At 36.8% G+C, this 17,828-nt stretch overlaps 2 protein-coding genes across 2 annotated transcripts; one reads left to right on the forward strand and one right to left on the reverse strand.

Annotated features, from left to right (window-relative positions):
• Positions 1–1,686: 1,686 nt before the first annotated feature.
• Positions 1,687–12,762, forward strand: LOC111274432 (pre-mRNA-processing-splicing factor 8A-like). Its single transcript, XM_022859077.2, has 23 exons — positions 1,687–2,124; positions 2,825–3,041; positions 3,166–3,556; positions 3,999–5,276; positions 5,362–5,447; positions 5,531–6,028; positions 6,123–6,427; positions 6,510–6,964; positions 7,058–7,184; positions 7,743–7,984; positions 8,073–8,196; positions 8,289–8,478; positions 8,561–8,668; positions 8,874–9,127; positions 9,243–9,859; positions 9,949–10,055; positions 10,201–10,455; positions 10,540–11,013; positions 11,113–11,274; positions 11,415–11,612; positions 11,695–11,973; positions 12,074–12,316; positions 12,450–12,762. Exons 1-23 carry the CDS (start codon positions 1,862–1,864, stop codon positions 12,639–12,641), a joined length of 7,065 nt encoding a protein of 2,354 aa, XP_022714812.2. The 5' UTR covers positions 1,687–1,861; the 3' UTR covers positions 12,642–12,762.
• Positions 12,763–13,096: 334 nt separating this feature from the next.
• Positions 13,097–17,589, reverse strand: LOC111274433 (PTI1-like tyrosine-protein kinase At3g15890). Its single transcript, XM_022859079.2, has 4 exons — positions 17,181–17,589; positions 16,498–16,645; positions 14,036–14,298; positions 13,097–13,949 (listed from the first exon to the last, which is right to left on the reverse strand). The coding sequence occupies exons 1-4, from the start codon at positions 17,222–17,224 to the stop codon at positions 13,292–13,294; spliced, it is 1,113 nt and encodes a 370-aa protein (XP_022714814.1). The 5' UTR covers positions 17,225–17,589; the 3' UTR covers positions 13,097–13,291.
• Positions 17,590–17,828: the final 239 nt, after the last annotated feature.

Below are 17,828 nucleotides of genomic sequence, written 5' to 3' on the forward strand. Positions count from 1 at the left end.
AGACATGGAATATTTGGTGCTGCTAGAATCATCTCCTTTCCACGTCATCCGAATCTTTGGAAGATAAAACCTACTTACGCCACGTATGCTACATGGTGCCTTCAGAGAAAGACGTGTTGAGGTAACGGTAACACTTCATATTTCAGATTATTTTTTTTTTAATTATCTTCCTCTTGGACCAAATTTCTGCCCTTGGGCCGAAACATGGATCGACAAAACAAAATTGAAAATATTTTCGGACTTTTTTTCTTAAAACATTTTTTAATAATAAACTGTTTTTTTTTTTTAAGATTTTAGGAAATTAGCAGTTCCACACATGCTCCTTTTAGAATATATTAAAAAATTAAAAAAATTAATCTAAAAAATAAATATATCAATCTCCTTTGTAAAATTAAAAAATTCATTAATATAATTTTTTGGTGTTTATATGACCTATTGCAATTTTCTTTTTCGAGGAAAAACCAATAAAAATGGTGGGAAATTAATTTGATGGAAAAACATATTCTTCCCAAGGATACAATCAAATTAACCTTTGATTTATCATGTAATGGGCATATGTGTTTCAACACTTCACGTTTTTAAGACATTGGTGCGTTTGCTTTTTTGAGTGGTGTAGATTGGTTTGATAATTGAGTTAGACTTTGTACCGAATGAAAACTCCAAATCCATGTTGTCTTGAGAGATCAATGACAAAAAAAGACGAAGAGAAAGAAAGAGGAAGAGGCAAGGAATGGACTATTTTTTTTTTAAAGCAAAGTTATTTAGAAATATATATATTTTATAATATTGATTAAGAGTCGAATGCAATAGTTGAGACCCAAATGCATTTATAATCAAATTTCTTGTCCTAAAATTTATAAAAGCTTAAAAGTGAAAGACATCAAAAGAAATCATGCACATGCTATGAACATTTGCTAAAGGAATTTTAGGGTTCATATTTAAGAAGAAAAAAAAATTTAACAATCTTTTTTATGCATGATTGAGATATGAAAATATTATTATTTCATATACACATGCATGGTTTATTAAATTAAATTAATTATTTTTTTTAAATACACTTGATGAAAATGAATATATATCCTACGACCATATGTTTTGTTAGTAATTTTAAGGTAAAAAGATAAAAAAAAAATTTCAAATAAAAATTTAAATATTTTATTATAATAAATTCAGCATAAATTTTTTATTTTGAATTAATTAAAAATTTAAATATTTGTTTTTACCTAATTGAACTTTTAAAAATATATATTTTCACTCAATTAAACCTTCAATTATACAAAAATAATTAAAATTTTTCTCTAAATGTGATTCAATTACTGAAAATAATATTTAAAATTTAATTGATTAAAAAATAATTATTAAATTTTAATTCAAAACAAAATTTGACCTTTTTTACCTAATTTTAACGACCCGAGCGTAATTCTGACGGGCTCAAAACAAAATTTTGAAGAATACATACGTCAGCAGAAAGCTTGACAGGTTGGCCCATTTTAAGTGCACAAGTCCTTCTATCATGAGCCCCAAAGAGGGGCCGTTGGCCCAAAAAATGGGCCTTTGAGGTCCAATCACCTAAGGCGGTTCCCCTTATATTGAATCGATAATGGCCCAAAAGCCATCACATGCCAACGCCATTTGCTTATCACTAAAACAGAAAATATAAAATCAAACAGTGCCTTCATCTGACTCGAAAATTTTCACTCTCTTTGCACGGAGAGAGGAGAAAAGAACAGAAACCCAAGTCCCCCCTCCAAAAAAAAAATCCAAAACCCTAATTTCAGAAACAAAGGCTAATATCTTGGATTTGTTTCTTTAGAATTTCATTTTGTATCGCTGAAGTAGAGATTTCTCGGCCAACGTTGCCATGTGGAACAACAACAATAACGGCGCTCAGATTGCGCCACCGGGAACTGGGGGATCCACCATCCCGCCGCCTCCTGCTGCGCAGCCTTCGTACACAGTGCTGGCTCCGCAGACGACTCCGCAGGAGGTGGAGGCGAAGCTGGAGGAGAAGGCTCGGAAATGGATGCAGCTTAACTCTAAGAGATATGGAGATAAAAGGAAGTTTGGTTTTGTCGAGACGCAGAAGGAGGACATGCCACCGGAACACGTCAGGAAGATTATCAGGTGAGCTTTATTACAACATTTCCTTAGCAAGGATAATTTTAAGAAGATCATCTTAGGATTTGTTAAAATTAGAGAAAAACTTGTTTTACTAAGCTTACAGAGGACATTTTAAGAGGAGCGGAAGACCAATGATAACTTGAAATTATAAAATGCGGACTGAGCTTGCGGAGGAATGGTTATGGTGCAATATGATACATATAACGGACCTCACTCTGTTGAACAACTGATAAACTTTTAGTGGTTGTTTTTGTTGTAGCAGTGCAAAACTTGTTCCTTAGAAGTGGGAAGTTCTTAGTTAGTACCTGCCTATATACTGGAATGTGAAGGGAATGTTTAATTGTAATGTGTATCTGGAACAATGGCTTGTGATTTTTTTTTTTTTTTTGCTTTGATGCCTGATTCTCCCCAAGACGTTGAAACTGTTTAGCAATTTTATCCTTTCTAGTCCGATCTTTATTGATATTTACATCATATTTAATTTAATTCAAGGAATGGTACTCTTTGTTTAGTTTCCAAAACCACCAGTGTCCTTTTTTTTGATAATTTGTGGTTTAATGTTCTGATAGTATAATTATTTTCTCTTTCTCGTTGCTATAATCTTTAGGATGGTTCCTGGCCCACACATCAGATGTTATATCTTATATTGGCAAGATACGCATGATGTAATGATGGTTTTTTTTTTTTCTTGTCTTTTTGACAGAGACCATGGGGACATGTCCTCAAAAAAATATCGCCATGACAAACGTGTATATCTTGGGGCCCTTAAATTCATTCCACATGCAGTTTACAAGCTCCTTGAGAATATGCCAATGCCTTGGGAACAAGTTCGTGATGTGAAGGTCTTATACCATATTACAGGAGCGATCACATTTGTGAATGAAATACCATGGGTTGTTGAACCAATTTATTTAGCACAGGTATACTTATTTCTTTCCCCTTTTACATCAAACTGACACCAAATTAAGTTGTATCTCAGTTGAATTATACATGAAAGTAGTACATCTTTGTTGTTATTCGTTGACTTATCTTTTATTTCAACAGTGGGGTACAATGTGGATCATGATGCGAAGGGAGAAAAGAGATCGTCGTCATTTCAAGAGAATGCGGTTTCCACCATTTGATGATGAGGAACCTCCATTAGACTATGCTGATAATCTGTTAGATGTCGATCCTCTAGAGCCAATTCAATTGGAGATGGATGAAGAAGAAGATTCTGCTGTATATGCTTGGTTTTATGACCATAAGCCTCTTGTAAAAACAAAGCTTATCAATGGTCCAAGTTACAGGAGATGGCATCTCTCCCTTCCAATTATGGCAACTTTGCACCGGCTTGCTGGACAGCTGCTTTCTGATTTGATTGACCGTAATTATTTCTACTTGTTTGACATGGAGTCATTCTTCACAGCTAAAGCATTAAACATGTGCATACCTGGTAAATTTCCTGTCTTAATATTCTAAACTTACTATTTCCTATGTTCATGAATGATTTGAATTTGCAAATGTTGGCTGTTGCTGTCTTGGGGGGCCATTATAGTTGATTGAGATTCAATTATTATAAATTTATTCATTGGAAGTAGTTTTTTAAGAGCTTTTTAACTTCTGTACTGCTTGCTTTTGTTAGTACCATACTACTTATTGGCATTTCCATCACTTTTTTTTCTTTGTTTTTAACTTTGCGGGGTTTGGTGGGGAAGAAGATATGGGAGTGGAAATCTAATTTGATGATAATATCCAATTACTTCCATTATGGCAGGTTGTAGTTGTCATTTCAGTTTTCTTTAACATTGATAAATTGATGATATTCTGTTGTTTTACTGTGCTATTTGTCTTTATGCTGCTTTAGCGTTTTCTCAACTAGTTGTGCATACTTGCAGGTGGTCCGAAATTTGAACCACTATACCGTGATATGGAGAAAGGGGATGAGGACTGGAATGAATTTAATGACATAAACAAACTCATTATCCGGTCACCTCTTAGGACTGAGTACCGAATTGCTTTCCCTCATCTTTATAACAATAGGCCCAGGAAAGTAAAGCTTTGTGTGTATCACACTCCGATGATCATGTACATTAAAACAGAAGACCCTGATTTACCAGCATTCTATTATGATCCTTTGATACACCCCATAACTACCACAAACAAGGAGCGGCGTGAGAAGAAAATTTATGATGATGAGGATGAAGATGATTTTGTCTTGCCGGAAGGGGTGGAACCTTTTCTGAATGACACACAGCTTTACACTGACACTACTGCTGCTGGGATTTCTCTTTTGTTTGCTCCACGCCCTTTTAATATGAGGTCTGGTCGGATGCGACGTGCTGAAGATATACCACTTGTGTCAGAGTGGTACAAAGAGCACTGTCCTCCATCTTATCCTGTTAAAGTGCGGGTTAGTTATCAAAAACTATTGAAATGCTTTGTGCTGAATGAGCTGCATCATAGACCACCTAAGGCTCAGAAGAAGAAGCACTTGTTCCGGTCTCTACAGGCGACTAAGTTTTTTCAAACAACAGAGCTTGATTGGGTTGAAGCAGGTCTTCAAGTTTGCAAGCAAGGGTACAACATGCTGAACCTATTGATACATAGGAAAAATTTGAACTACCTTCACCTGGATTACAACTTCAACTTGAAGCCGGTGAAGACTCTCACCACAAAAGAGCGCAAGAAGTCACGTTTTGGCAATGCATTTCATCTTTGTCGTGAGATCCTGCGTTTAACAAAGCTTGTAGTTGATGCCAATGTTCAGTTTCGACTTGGCAATGTTGATGCCTTTCAATTGGCTGATGGTCTGCAGTATACATTTTCCCATGTTGGTCAGTTGACTGGGATGTACCGTTACAAGTACCGGCTCATGAGACAGATTAGGATGTGCAAAGACTTGAAGCACTTAATTTACTATCGCTTCAATACTGGGCCAGTGGGGAAAGGACCTGGATGTGGATTTTGGGCTCCAATGTGGAGGGTGTGGCTGTTTTTCCTTCGTGGCATTGTGCCTCTTCTAGAAAGGTGGTTAGGAAATCTGCTTGCACGTCAGTTTGAAGGGCGTCATTCAAAAGGAGTGGCCAAGACTGTTACCAAGCAACGTGTTGAGAGCCACTTTGATCTGGAACTTCGAGCTGCTGTCATGCACGATGTTCTTGATGCCATGCCAGGTGATTGTCATCTGTCATTAGTTGTTAGAACATTTATTTGGTTGTTTACAGTTTCTTATTTCATTATGTTCCTAATTAATTACAGAGGGCATTAAGCAAAATAAAGCTAGGACAATATTGCAGCATCTCAGTGAGGCATGGCGCTGTTGGAAGGCAAACATCCCATGGAAGGTAAAACCTTTACTTAATGACTTATTTTCTTTTTCAGGATTTTGTTGCTCATGTGTTAGTTATCTCACTGTTCTATTCTGTAGGTTCCGGGTTTGCCAGTTCCCATTGAGAATATGATCCTTAGATATGTCAAGTCAAAAGCTGACTGGTGGACGAATGTTGCTCATTACAACCGTGAACGTATCAGAAGGGGTGCAACTGTTGATAAAACAGTTTGCAGGAAAAACTTAGGCAGATTGACACGCCTCTGGCTGAAAGCCGAACAAGAACGACAGCACAATTATTTGAAAGATGGGCCATATGTAACTCCGGAAGAAGCAGTTGCCATTTATACTACAACTGTGCATTGGTTGGAATCAAGAAAATTCTCTCCCATTCCATTTCCTCCTTTGTCTTACAAGCATGATACAAAGCTACTTATCCTTGCACTGGAGAGGTTGAAGGAATCTTACAGTGTAGCTGTGAGATTAAACCAACTCCAAAGAGAAGAATTGGGTCTAATTGAACAAGCTTATGATAATCCTCATGAGGCCTTATCAAGGATCAAGCGCCACCTGCTTACTCAGCGTGCCTTCAAAGAAGTGAGTTGGTCATTAAAAATGGACTTTAATTTGGCTTTTGAACTTCTTTGTATTTTACATCTGAATTTGAACTTTAATTGATATGTTCTTGCAGGTTGGTATAGAGTTCATGGATTTGTACAGCTATTTGATTCCAGTCTATGAAATTGAGCCCCTTGAGAAGATTACAGATGCTTATCTTGATCAATACCTATGGTATGAAGGAGACAAGCGCCACCTGTTTCCTAATTGGATTAAGCCTGCAGATTCAGAACCACCCCCACTTTTGGTTTACAAATGGTGTCAAGGTATAAACAATTTGCAAGGGATATGGGACACAAGTGAGGGGCAGTGTGTGGTAATGCTTCAAACGAAATTTGAAAAGTTCTTTGAAAAGATTGACTTGACCATGTTAAACAGGTAGGTTTTTGTGTAAATCTTTTGCTTATCTCATTACTGGCCTTTTTGGAATTCTTCTATAATATTTCTCTATATTTTGCAGGCTTCTACGGTTGGTTCTGGATCACAACATTGCAGATTATGTTACTGCAAAGAATAATGTGGTGTTGTCTTACAAAGATATGAGCCACACAAATTCATATGGTCTTATTCGTGGACTTCAGTTTGCTTCTTTTGTTGTCCAGTATTATGGACTTGTTCTGGATCTCTTGATTCTTGGGTTGACTCGTGCTAGTGAGATTGCTGGTCCACCCCAGATGCCAAATGAATTCATCACATACTGGGACACAAAAGTTGAAACCCGGCATCCAATTCGTCTGTACTCTAGGTACATCGATAGGGTGCATATATTGTTCAGATTCACTCATGAAGAGGCACGAGACCTTATTCAGCGATATCTTACTGAGCACCCTGATCCAAACAACGAAAACATGGTTGGATATAACAACAAGAAATGCTGGCCAAGAGATGCAAGAATGAGGCTTATGAAACATGATGGTATGTCAAAATCTTAATAATGTGGACTTTTTTGGACAAAACAGCTTTGGGAGTTGAGATTCAGGCTCTAATTTTCTTCTTTCTTCTTCTCAGTTAATCTTGGGAGAAGTGTCTTTTGGGACATGAAGAATCGTCTGCCTAGAAGCATCACAACTTTGGAATGGGAGAACAGCTTTGTCTCTGTCTATAGCAAGGATAATCCCAACCTGCTTTTTAGCATGTATGTTTTTCTCAGTACCTCTTTATTTAATGTTTTTGTTAGCTGTATGCAGCATTCTGTGCTGAAATTATTGTTAGTATTTGGCCAGAGGCTTTTTTATTTTTTATAAATTTTTTGCTAATTAAAATATGTCTATAAATGAAATTTATATTTTTACCCCAGGAATGTGTTAATTTGACAGCTTTGTCAAACTATCACTACAAGGAATTCATGATACGTGTATTGCTTATATGGAGCTATAATGCTAGACATTAGAAGTCTGTCAACTTACCAGTTTTGTTCATTGACATAAAGATGCATGCTCTGTGCTTGCATTAGTGGCAGAATGTATTTTGTTATATTTCATCATGTATTTGCATATGGTTTTGTTGTGTAGATAAAATAGCTATATATGATGAACGTTGTTGTCCACATAGTTTATATAAAAGTTTCCTAATTAGTAGTATCACTTCTGTCTCTTTAAGTTACTTCCTCGAAACTTGGCATTTAATTTTGGTCTTGACTTCACTCCTTCAAGAAATAGTTTGAGTGATACTTATCCTTATTTCCGATGTCTAGGTGTGGTTTTGAAGTTCGGATACTTCCTAAAATAAGAATGACTCAAGAAGCATTTAGCAATACAAGAGATGGAGTTTGGAATTTGCAGAATGAACAAACAAAAGAGCGAACTGCAGTAGCTTTCTTACGGGTTGATGATGAGCACATGAAGGTGTTTGAGAATCGTGTTAGGCAGATTCTCATGTCTTCTGGGTCAACAACATTTACAAAGATAGTAAACAAATGGAATACTGCCTTAATAGGTATTTATTTGAGCATTAGGTCTTGTTATTACTTTTTGATCTGTGATATTATTATTGAATTTATAATCTTTTTTTCTCTGTTGAGTAGGTCTTATGACTTACTTCCGTGAAGCAACTGTACATACACAAGAGCTTCTAGATCTGCTTGTTAAATGTGAAAATAAAATTCAAACTCGTATCAAGATTGGACTGAATTCAAAAATGCCTAGCAGGTATGGTTGTTTTTTAATCAATCTCTCTCTCCATTTCTTCTCTCTCTTCTTTGCTGTCATAATAATTTTTTAACATACTACCATGCTTTCAGATTCCCTCCTGTCATTTTTTACACACCTAAAGAAATTGGGGGACTTGGTATGTTATCAATGGGTCACATATTGATTCCTCAGAGTGACCTCCGATACAGTCAGCAGACTGATGTTGGTGTAACTCACTTTAGGAGTGGAATGAGTCATGAAGAGGACCAGCTGATTCCAAACCTTTATCGTTACATACAGGTAAAGGCAATTGCACTTTTTTACATGTTTTTCTTTTTCTAGTCTTGTTTCATTGTTTGATCATCTTAATGATTTTTAACAGCCATGGGAGAGTGAGTTCATAGACTCACAGCGCGTTTGGGCAGAGTATGCCCTAAAGAGGCAGGAAGCTCAGGCACAAAATAGGCGCCTAACCCTTGAGGATTTGGAAGTGAGTTTCCTTCTTTTTCATTTTCTTAACCATTGTGATTGTTGTTTTCTAATGGCATTTTCTCTTTGGCATTTTCCTCCTGTTACAATTTTTCATATGATTGTTCTTCTAATCATTTATGTGTTCAGTGAGATTTTTGCAACATATGATTTATCTGTCACAAGGAAATTGTGTGCTGATGATATTCTTCCTGATTTATTAACAGGATTCTTGGGATAGGGGAATACCGCGTATTAATACTTTGTTTCAGAAGGACAGGCACACTTTAGCATATGACAAAGGATGGAGAGTACGTACAGACTTTAAGCAGTACCAAGTTTTGAAGCAGAACCCATTCTGGTGGACTCACCAAAGGCATGATGGCAAATTGTGGAACTTGAATAACTATCGAACTGATGTCATCCAAGCTCTGGGAGGTGTTGAGGGGATTCTGGAGCATACCTTGTTTAAAGGAACATAGTAAGTACTTGTTTAGTTATATATTTCATAGATCACTTATCCAATTACCTTGATTATTAATGATTTGGATTTTTCATATCTTATTCTATGTTTTCTTTTATTCCTGAAATTACAGCTTTCCAACTTGGGAGGGTCTGTTTTGGGAAAAGGCTTCTGGCTTTGAGGAGTCAATGAAGTATAAGAAGCTCACTAATGCTCAGAGATCTGGTCTTAATCAGATTCCTAACCGTAGGTTTACCCTTTGGTGGTCACCTACAATCAATCGGGCTAATGTTTACGTGGGTTTTCAAGTGCAACTAGATCTAACTGGAATTTTCATGCATGGGAAGATACCAACCTTGAAAATATCTTTGATTCAGATCTTCCGTGCCCATTTGTGGCAAAAAATTCATGAGAGTGTGGTTATGGATCTTTGCCAAGTCTTAGATCAGGAGTTGGATGCTTTGGAAATTGAAACTGTTCAGAAGGAGACAATCCATCCGAGGAAGAGTTACAAGATGAACAGCTCTTGTGCAGATATTCTTCTTTTTGCAGCTCATAGATGGCCTATGTCAAAGCCTAGTCTTGTGGCAGAGTCCAAGGACATGTTTGATCAAAAAGCAAGCAATAAATATTGGATAGATGTACAGCTCCGGTGGGGAGATTATGACTCACATGATATTGAGCGTTACACTCGAGCCAAATTTATGGATTATACAACAGATAACATGTCTATTTATCCATCTCCTACTGGTAATTTTGCTTCTCATCCCCTATTCTTCCTACTTTGTTATATGCCTTTATTTTCTCTGGCCTGATTTGAGTATATGTTGTCTTTATAGGGGTGATGATTGGGCTTGATCTGGCTTACAACTTGCATTCTGCATTTGGTAACTGGTTCCCTGGATCAAAGCCACTGCTTGCCCAGGCAATGAATAAGATCATGAAGGTAACATAGTTTGATGATTTAATATAGGTGGATAGATACTTAATATAATTTATTATTCAGATGTTTGAAGTTACATTTGTTGTTAAATACCAGTATAGGTATAAATGTCAAGGGTTGAACTAATTTTTTTCTTATCCTTATACAGTCAAATCCAGCTTTATATGTTTTAAGGGAACGGATAAGGAAAGGTTTGCAGTTGTATTCTTCTGAGCCTACTGAGCCATATCTTTCATCCCAAAACTATGGAGAGATCTTCAGCAACCAGATCATTTGGTTTGTTGATGACACCAATGTGTATCGTGTGACAATCCATAAGACATTTGAAGGGAATCTCACAACAAAACCCATTAATGGTGCCATCTTTATATTCAATCCGCGTACTGGACAGTTGTTCCTAAAGGTTTGTTTCTTTATATGGCATTTCTTTTCTAAGCTAGTTTGTTCATTGTGAAGATCTCAACTGGATATCATTTTCCTCTTGCAGGTCATTCACACAAGTGTATGGGCAGGTCAAAAGCGTCTTGGCCAGCTTGCCAAGTGGAAAACTGCTGAAGAAGTAGCTGCCCTTGTGCGGTCTTTGCCTGTTGAAGAACAACCAAAGCAGATCATTGTTACTCGAAAGGGAATGCTTGATCCTTTGGAGGTTCACTTACTGGATTTCCCTAACATAGTTATCAAGGGAAGTGAGCTGCAACTACCATTCCAGGCTTGCTTGAAAATTGAGAAATTTGGTGATCTGATTTTGAAGGCTACGGAGCCACAAATGGTTTTATTCAACATCTATGATGACTGGTTGAAGAGTATCTCATCATACACTGCATTCTCCCGACTCATTCTGATCCTTCGTGCACTTCATGTAAACAATGAGAAGGCTAAGATGTTATTGAAACCTGACAAGACAATCGTTACTGAGCCACATCATATCTGGCCTTCTCTAACTGATGATCAATGGATGAAGGTAGGCATTATTGTTACTCATAATGCATTAGCCAATTACTTTTAGAGGCATACATCCTTCATTGCAATGCAGTATGCTAAAGATGATTTCATGATGCAGGTTGAAGTTGCTTTAAGAGATCTCATACTCTCTGACTATGCCAAAAAGAACAATGTGAACACATCGGCCCTGACCCAGTCTGAGATTCGTGACATTATTCTTGGAGCGGAGATTACCCCACCCTCTCAACAGAGGCAGCAGATAGCAGAGATTGAGAAACAGGTTATATTCTATTTTGCTTCTGTTTGTTTATGATTGCTAACTTAACAAGGCTTTATATTACTAAACTTTTGTTCTATTTATATATAAAAAAACATCTTACTAACTTTGAGCTATTTTTTTTCCTAACTTGTACTTTTCAGGCAAAGGAAGCTAGCCAGCTGACAGCTGTGACAACTAGGACTACCAATGTGCATGGTGATGAGCTCATTGTCACCACCACAAGTCCCTACGAGCAAGCAGCATTTGGGTCCAAGACAGATTGGCGTGTCAGAGCCATATCAGCTACAAATCTTTATCTTCGCGTCAATCATATATATGTGAACTCAGAGGACATAAAGGTACATATCTGACTTATTTGAGATCTATGATTGATCTTTAAGCTTATCTATCTGCTGACGTTGATCAAAATTAATGATGCAGGAAACTGGGTACACTTATATCATGCCAAAGAATATTTTAAAGAAGTTCATCTGCATAGCGGATCTACGGACTCAAATTGCTGGATACTTGTATGGAATAAGCCCTCCTGACAATCCTCAGGTTAAGGAAATTCGCTGCATAGCCATGCCACCACAGTGGGGTACTCATCAGCAAGTTCATCTTCCATCAACTCTTCCTGAACATGATTTCTTGAATGATCTGGAGCCTTTGGGATGGATGCACACACAGCCAAATGAACTTCCTCAATTATCGCCACAGGTTTGTGTTTAATTTCAATGGAATATTTCAGTGTTGTAGTTTGTCCATTGCAAATCAAATGTTATAAACTAATTGTCTTATCATGCATTTATAATCACAGGATGTCACAGCCCATGCTCGGATTTTAGAGAACAACAAGCATTGGGATGGTGAGAAGTGCATTATCTTAACATGCAGTTTCACCCCAGGTTCTTGCTCATTAACAGCATACAAGCTTACCCCAAGTGGTTATGAGTGGGGACGGGTTAACAAAGACACTGGAAGCAATCCTCATGGTTACCTTCCAACTCATTATGAGAAGGTGCAGATGCTCCTAAGTGATCGGTTCCTTGGATTTTATATGGTAAGAATATCTTCATTGACAATTGTTCTTTAACTTCCCATCCTTCATATTCTTCTGGTCAAATTTTTACATCGTATCAAGTCTTGTTGTTCAGTGACTGGTAACAACAATGTTTATTTTGTTCTGCTTGTAGATTCCTGACAATGGTCCATGGAATTACAATTTCATGGGAGTGAAGCATACAGTTAGCATGAAATACGGGGTGAAACTTGGAACACCTAGAGAATACTACAATGAGGACCATAGGCCAACTCATTTCCTCGAGTTCAGCAACTTGGAGGAAGGTGAGACTGCAGAAGGAGATCGAGAGGATACATTTACCTAAATCAGTTCATGTTTACTATGTTTGTAGTTTGCTGTACCTTAGGTCCTATGAAAACACCTGCACTTTTTTCAATGGTGCCCCAAAATATTATTAACAGAGGCCTAAACTTTTTATTTGGACAGTTGCATTTACTTCATCCCAATTGCAACAATGCTGAATTGAGTTGTAAATATATGAGCAAAGCATTTTGATTTTTAGCCTCAAAAAATTTCTTATCATTAGTTGCAACTTGCAATGCCCTGTTCTGTTACTCCTGGCTTTACGCATTGCGTAACGATAAAACGAGTATTGCCAACCAGCAACTAAATTGTTTTTATTTTCTCATTTCGAATGCCCATCTCACAAGCAGCAAACTAAGACTCAAAATGTCTGTAAATGCAACAGTTATCTGATTGAGACCAGAGATGTAACACCCAGCTGGCACCATTCATGTGAAAACAAGAACAACGGAAAAGTTGGCCCAAACATATCCCCTATATCACTCATAAAAACATGCTTCCATATTACAACGTGGCCGATATTGCTGGCAATTCTAATAATGGACGGCCGGTGCCAGTGCCACCTCTTAATGAACAGAAAAGAAAAAAAAATAATAACCAAAATATCGAAGATACAAATTTCACATCTATCACTTCAATTTGTTCAAGGCGTTAGCCATCTTGAGCATTTTCGTGCTCAGTCTCCTTCACCGGTTTTGGATCATCCTCTTCCTTAATTACGTCCGAACTCTCTTCAGCAGCCGATGTCCCATCATTGCAAACAGCAGACTGCGGGTTCTTGAACAGTTCATTATGTTCTAGTTGAGTTAATTTTTCTTTGGACTCTCCCTTGAGCAGCTCAAGAACTTCAAGCATGGTAGGTCTCTTCTCAGGCCGATTATCAGCACATACAAGTGCAACAAGGACAACCCTTTTCAAGTCATCTTCCACATACTTCCCATTCAGCCTTGGATCTGCCACTTCACTGATCTTCCCCTCACAAGCTAGTGGCAGAGCCCATTCAGCAATCGAGCGTTTTGATGTTGCATTCAGTTTCTCAAGAGGCTTCCTGCCACTAGCAATCTCTAGCAAAAGAATGCCAAAGCTGTACACATCACAACTCTCTGAGGCTTTTCCTAACATAGCATATTCGGGGGCAAGGTAACCAAGGGTACCCTTGACTCGAGTAGTCACATGTGTTGCACCATCAGGGATAAACTTAGCAAACCCGAAATCAGCAACCTGAGGCTGGAAATCTGAATCTAGCAACACATTACTAGCTTTGATATCCCTGTGAATTATATGTGGGGTTGAATGGTGGTGAAGATAGCTGATGCAATCAATTGAAAGAAGTTGAGGTTAGCATTCGTGTCAGAAAAGGTTACAAAAGGAAAGAAAACTAGGTCCAACACTTACGCAATGCCCTCAGCAGAGCCAATTGCAATGTTCATCCTTCTGGTCCAATCAAGAAGGCATTCCGCTGAATGCTGCCCATGAAGATGTGAAAGCAAACTCAAGTTGGGCATGTAGTCATATACAATCAGACGTTCTTGCCCTTCAGCACAGTAGCCTCGTAAACTCAGTAGATTCTTGTGTCGAACTCTTGCCAATATCTCCACCTCAACAGAAAATTCCACTTCTGCTTTGTTGCTCCACACCTTCAATCTCTTAACTGCTATCTGCAAGTTTATAACTTTCAGAATTAGAATGAAACTGAAATAAGAATCAAGCAGTAGAAAAACCTAAAGAATGTTATTTTGATTGTAACAGAAATAAACATGGAATTCCAAAATTATCATCCAAATGGCGACCTACACATGCCATGTACATAGAGACATTCTTATATGCATGTATGTGTTTAGAGAAAGAGTGATGCTATTTTGAAGACCACAGAAGTCCAAAAATTCCATCAGGTACTGTGGTGACCCTTCAACCATTGATGAAACTGATGCATTCGACATGCAATAGATTTTTCCAGAAATTGAATGCTTCAATATTAGCTGGGTCCAGAGAAAAGGAAGGTACAACATCATAGACTGCGTTTTCAACTTTCCAATTGCAAATAAACAAGAATCTAACAAAGCATAATCCCAGTCAGCCCCTGATCAATCATTATAGTATGTTATTTTATACTGCTATCAATGCAAATCCCATCCTAGAGAAGTCTGAACTATAATTTCCATGAAGAGATGGATCTCGTAGCATATGAGAGAAACAGAAACCTCTTGTATGCTGCTAAAGTTCTAAATATTAGGGATTTGACCAAACAACAACAATAACAAACTAAGCCTTATATCCCATAACTCTGGGATCGGCTATATGAAAGGCTGAAAAAAGGAATCATGTTAGGTATAGTTTTTGACTAAACCATGAAGAAAAAAATGAAAGTCATGATAACAAAAACAAAAGTAAAAAATAACCCTTGATGATATTCCTAGGTTCAAACTCTGACTTCAACTTTTAGAGCTCTGGTTCAAACCTATATAAGCATGATCAAGAATCTTATTTGAACCCCTCACGATAGCAGCAATAGAAATGTGAACATTTTGCTTTTGTTGAAACATTTTGGATCCTATAAATGATTTATACTCTTTAAATTGCTATGCCACCCACAAATTTTCACCACGAAGGAAAAACAAATTGGCATTTACAGCATTCTTAATTGATAGAACTGGCAGAACATGATGAGTTTTAAAGTTTGCTGTCATCCTCTTTTGACCATTGACCTTTTAATCCCCGATGAATGCACTTCTGAGTTGAGCCTCAACAACAACCCCCCTAAGTATATTATATCTACCTCAACAAGTGAAGGAAGCTCTGCTCCAACAATCTTTGACTGCTGACATCACACCAGCAAAATAATAATAATAATAATAAAAACTTAACTACCATTTGTTTTTTTGCTTCTGCACCCACAAGTGCCCATAGCTATGAAGTGCTCATAATTCAACTCTTTATATATTTTCACATCGACAAATACTCAGTAACTGTCTTATTATTCTGTTTGTAAATAAAAAAATTCAAGTGATAAATCGTACACTTAGATCAAAATTATTTTAATTCAACTTAAGGTAATCCCAAATTTCTTTACAAGTATTAGGGTTATGATCTAACAAAACATTAATAAAGGCAAGAAGGAAACCTGAACACTAACCAAGTAAAAGATGGAAAGATCAAATAGGCAGATATTTGTGATTGCCATAAGATTTACAATACTAAGGAGGTCAATTACATTTCTTCTAGCCATATGCGTTTCTTTCCCATCTTTATAATCTACCAATAGGCCACTTGTCTCAGCTGCTCTATTGCCCATAGCACGAGGGTGTATTAAGTGCCATTGTTTCACATCATTGTGAATTGGGGTTTGTTGTGGCTTTAACAAGTTAGCCCTTTCACCTATTGCTGAACTGTTTCAGGTTGGAAGTTTTAACACATCAGACCTTATTAGTTATTACCAATCCTATAGGAAAGAAACCCCTGCACCATTACTTCCACAGAATGACACCTTTTCTGCCTCATTAAATGGAATTTATATAAATATTGACCAGGAAAAATAACAGTAGCCAGACCAGGAATCAGTAAAATGCAGAGACGAACAATTTTCACAAATAGTAAACTAAATTCAAACTGAAGTAAGATCCAAGCTAGAGCATCCAATATTACCGAAGTTTTTGTCAGATCAACAACAGAATCTACTTACTCAAATTCCAAAAGAAGATCAATCATATATAAGGAAGAAAAGGAGTGAACCATACACAGGTACAACTCTGTATAACCAACCAATCTTTCAAAACTCAAAAAATCAGGGAAACATTGGATGCCACAACAGCAATTCACTTGTTAAAAGAACCCCAAAAACAGAAAAAAAAAGATCATACCTGTGATCCATCCCATAGCTGACCCCAATAGACACTGCCAAATCCCCCTTCTCCGAGCTTGTTATCATAATTAAAGTTATTGGTAGCTGAATGCAATTCTTTTAATGAAAAAATCCTCCATGTCGGCTGCTTCTTTCCCTTCTCCTTCCTGTAGAATCATATAACTTTAGACATTAAAACCCAATGGACAGACACACTAAACAACATAAACAAATCAAATTAAAAAGAAAGAAAGAAAAAAAAAACCTCAATTTTACAGCCAAATGATCCTTTTCTTATAAGATGAATATCAACATATTCTTGTTAATTTGACACCAAAGTATGAAAATTTAAGCTTAAATGAAAAGAAGCTAGCTATATTAAGCTCAATTAAGTATCTTCTCTCTCAAATCAAAGTTCCAAAAGGAAAGAAAGTTCAAAACTTTAGATTATTTTCTTCTTCTTCCTTTCTCGGAAACCAAACATAAAAGTAGAAAGAAAAAAGAAAAGAAATGAAATTCTAATCAACACCCAGCAGATAGTTTCAAAAACTAAATAAAACCCAGATTTCTTAAACCCTTACCATTCCTCAAAAATCCAAAACCAAAATTCACTTAAAAAACCCAACAAAACCTTCCAAGAGAAATAATATCTGAGAACAAATAAAACAGTAATGATAGGTAGTAAATCAATGATAAACTTACCGATCCACGCCTTTCCCACAACAAATCATAGAGCGAAACGCCATTACCGAACCAAACTAAAAATCTAACTCCTTTTTTCTCTCTCTCTCAAAGGTTCACTTTCAAAGACTCTTTTTTTTTATCACTCTCTGTACTTAGTTTTTTTGTCGTTCAACTTCAGTTTCCCTTTCTAAGCAGCAGGTTCTGATCGGATGCCAAAGGTAACGCTTGTGGGCAGTAAATTACCCCAAAAAAACATGCTTTCTTTCTGTGGTTTAGGGTTTTGCTTTTGATTACAAGAGAATGTTGCAGCGTCAGTAAAACAAAATGAAGATGAAGAAGAAATGAAGAGTAAGAAGAGCATAAGGCAAGTTGGGTTTTTTTTTTTTGTTTCCGCCTTATGGCTGCTGTGCTGTGTGTGGCTGGCTGTTCATTGGGTGGAGCCGTTGTCAGTTTTCAAAATTGCACCCACGTGGGTCCCATTTTCTAACATATTTTATTTTATTTTATTTTTTATTTATTATTTTTGGTTTTATTTTTAATCTATTTTTTAAATCATCATCTTTATTTACTTAACTAATACGGTAAGGACATTTCGTCTTCATTTTTAACTATTTAACTCTTTTGATAAAAACATTCTTAAAATGTCTGTAACTTTTCAAAATCTTA

Source organism: Durio zibethinus, chromosome 26 (genome assembly GCF_047325235.1).
Source record: "Durio zibethinus cultivar Kanyao isolate XHJ-2024 chromosome 26, ASM4732523v1, whole genome shotgun sequence".
Taxonomy (NCBI): Eukaryota; Viridiplantae; Streptophyta; class Magnoliopsida; order Malvales; family Malvaceae; genus Durio; species Durio zibethinus.

Coding starts and splice junctions, on each gene's coding strand:
- LOC111274432 (XM_022859077.2), top strand. CDS start 1,862: ATGTGGAACAACAACAATAACGGCGCTCAGATTGCGCCACCGGGAACT. Junction 8,197..8,288: donor AATTCAAAAATGCCTAGCAG/GTATGGTTGTTT, acceptor CCATGCTTTCAG/ATTCCCTCCTGTCATTTTTT. Junction 8,669..8,873: donor TAACCCTTGAGGATTTGGAA/GTGAGTTTCCTT, acceptor ATTTATTAACAG/GATTCTTGGGATAGGGGAAT.
- LOC111274433 (XM_022859079.2), bottom strand. CDS start 17,224: ATGGCGTTTCGCTCTATGATTTGTTGTGGGAAAGGCGTGGATCG. Junction 16,646..17,180: donor TGTGGGAAAGGCGTGGATCG/GTAAGTTTATCA, acceptor ATGATTCTACAG/GAAGGAGAAGGGAAAGAAGC. Junction 13,950..14,035: donor GGCTCTGCTGAGGGCATTGC/GTAAGTGTTGGA, acceptor TGATTGCATCAG/CTATCTTCACCACCATTCAA.